The following is a 2,158-nucleotide window of genomic DNA, read 5'->3' on the forward strand; positions in this document are numbered from 1 at the left end:
AGCAGAGCCCTGGGGGCCAGGCCTGGGACCGCATCTCTCCCCTCCCAGCTCCTGCCGGCCAGAGCTGGCGCCTGCTCGGATCAGGGCGTCCTCTGTCCTATTCAGGCCTCAGTCCTCCCTGGAGCCTCGCACCTGCAGCCCCCCTGAACTGGGTGCCCCCGCAGCTCCCGATGCACTCATTCGTCCAGGGGCCTGGAGGACATGTGGTCCCGTCCCCTGCCTGATGCTTGGTCGCAGGGCGCTTGCCCATCTGGGAGCCCGTCCGGGCACTGTCCGTTCCCTCTCTTCTTCCCGGGTTTCTCTCTCCACCGGGGCCCCCTCCTCTGACTGCTCCTTCTGCCCACAGGCTGGAGTGAAGGACACAGAGAACCGGGTGGCCCTGCATGCCCTGACGCGGCCGCCAGCCCTGCTCCTCCTGGCTGCGGCCAGCAGCGGCCTGCGCTTCGTGCTGGCTTCCTTCGCCCTGGCCCTTCTGCTGCCCGTGTTCCTGGCCGTGGCAGCCATGAAGCTGGGCCTGCGGGCCCGATGGGGCTCACTGCCCCCACCGGGAGGCCTGGGGGGCCCCTGGGTGGCAGTGCGCAGCTCGGGTGACGTGTGTGGGGTGCTGGCCCTTGCCCCAGGCTCCGGTGCTGGGGACGGGGCCCGGGGCCCCCGCCTCTCCGTCTCCCGCTGGCACCGCCGCCGAGGTGTGGGCAGGCGGCTGCTGGCCTTTGCTGAATCCCGGGCTCGGGCCTGGGCGGGAGGCATGGGGGAGCCCCGGGCCCGGCTCGTGGTCCCAGTGGCTGTGGCAGCTTGGGGCGTGGCGGGGATGCTGGAGGGGTGCGGCTACCAGGCTGAGGGCAGCTGGGGCTGCATGGGCTACACGCTCGTAAGAGAGTTCAGCAAGGACCTGTGACTGGACCCGGCCGGGAGGGAGAGCCCGTAGCGAGCACTTACTGTGTGCAGGTCCTCCCTCTGTGAACCCCCAGCCCTCCGGGGGCCCACAAACGGGCCTGCAGAGGGCGAGCGGCCCCACTGCAGGCTGGTGTCTGTCTGTAGCGCGTGAACCTCTCAGAGAGGTCAGCCTGTCCGGGGTTTGTGTGCGGTCTTGTTCGCAGAGGCCGCACCATTTGTGGTGCGGGCCTGGCAGAGACGTGCGGGGAAGAGGGGGCCGGACGAGTGTGGCTACCTCTGTGGGCTAAGACTTGGGGCGGGGGCACCCCAAATGGGGGACACGGCCCTCCTGGGAACGGGGTGGAGTGCAATGACTGGAGGGGATGAACAGAGCCTCTGCAGGGGAGGGTCATCGGCTCAGAGAGGCCCTGGCAAGGACGGGGTGGGTGCGGGGTGGGCGCGGGGTGGGCCCAGGGCAGCCCAGGGTAGGCCCCTCCCGGGAAGGTGAGCTGAGAGGAGCGGCCAGACCCATCTGGTTTTTTACACCCGATTGTTAATAAAGCCTGGTCTCGCTCTCTCTGATGCCTTTTCCAGTCCGTCTCTGCACACCACTCCCCTCCTTCTGTCTGGCTTCTCCTTTTCCCTGAGTTGACATTAATTGTTGCTGGGGGTGCTGGACGGGGAGAAGGGGCGGCGATGAGCTCACGGCAGCCCCACTCCCTGCCAGCCTCTGACTCACGCTCCCCATTACCGAATTTTTTCCGCCTCACAGCTGCCTGGTGCAGGGAGAGTGGGGGGTGGGGGGAGCAAGTGAGGGTGTGTGTGGTGTCCCCCTCCCTCAGCCAAGACTGGACCCCTCGCCCTTCTGCCTCCCTGCCCCCTCCGCTCCCTGGAGTTCAACCACAGCTCTCACAGATGGGGGACCGAAGGGTTTGCATTCAGCCCCCCACCCCCACCCCCGGGGGGAACAGACGGGTTTCTCAATCTCTTTTCCAATCAGGAAGTCCTTCCTGGTGTCCGGCTGCAAGCCTTCTTGCTGCTGAACCGTGAGCCCCAGATGTGCCGAGTCCCCGAACCCAGCTGCTAGTTTGAATCCATTCTCAATCCGCTCCACCCTGGTCTCCCCATGCTCCCTGGCTGGACGGGAGAGGAGGCAGATGGGTGGGTGCCGGTGTGTGACCCCGGCTGGTCCCTTTCCTGAGCATCTCTACGCACAGCAGGGCGCCTGGCCTGGAGTCTCTGGCTCCCTGTGGGAGTTTGAAGTTGGACACCCTGCCCCCCCCCC

General features: G+C 67.1%; 1 protein-coding gene across 1 annotated transcript in view; it reads left to right on the top strand.

Annotated features, from left to right (window-relative positions):
* The window catches only part of NAT14 (N-acetyltransferase 14 (putative)), a 2,056-nt gene extending 601 nt beyond the window's left edge, over nucleotides 1-1,455 (top strand). Inside the window, exon 3 of the mRNA XM_077756936.1 lies at nucleotides 347-1,455. Coding sequence (XP_077613062.1) covers nucleotides 347-895 — 549 coding nt within the window. The 3' untranslated portion in view covers nucleotides 896-1,455. The remainder of the gene's footprint in view (nucleotides 1-346) is intronic.
* The last annotated feature ends 703 nt before the right edge of the window (nucleotides 1,456-2,158 follow it).

Source organism: Crocuta crocuta, unplaced genomic scaffold (assembly GCF_008692635.1).
Source record: "Crocuta crocuta isolate KB4526 unplaced genomic scaffold, BGI_CrCroc_1.0 scaffold142, whole genome shotgun sequence".
In the NCBI taxonomy this organism is placed as follows: Eukaryota; Metazoa; Chordata; class Mammalia; order Carnivora; family Hyaenidae; genus Crocuta; species Crocuta crocuta.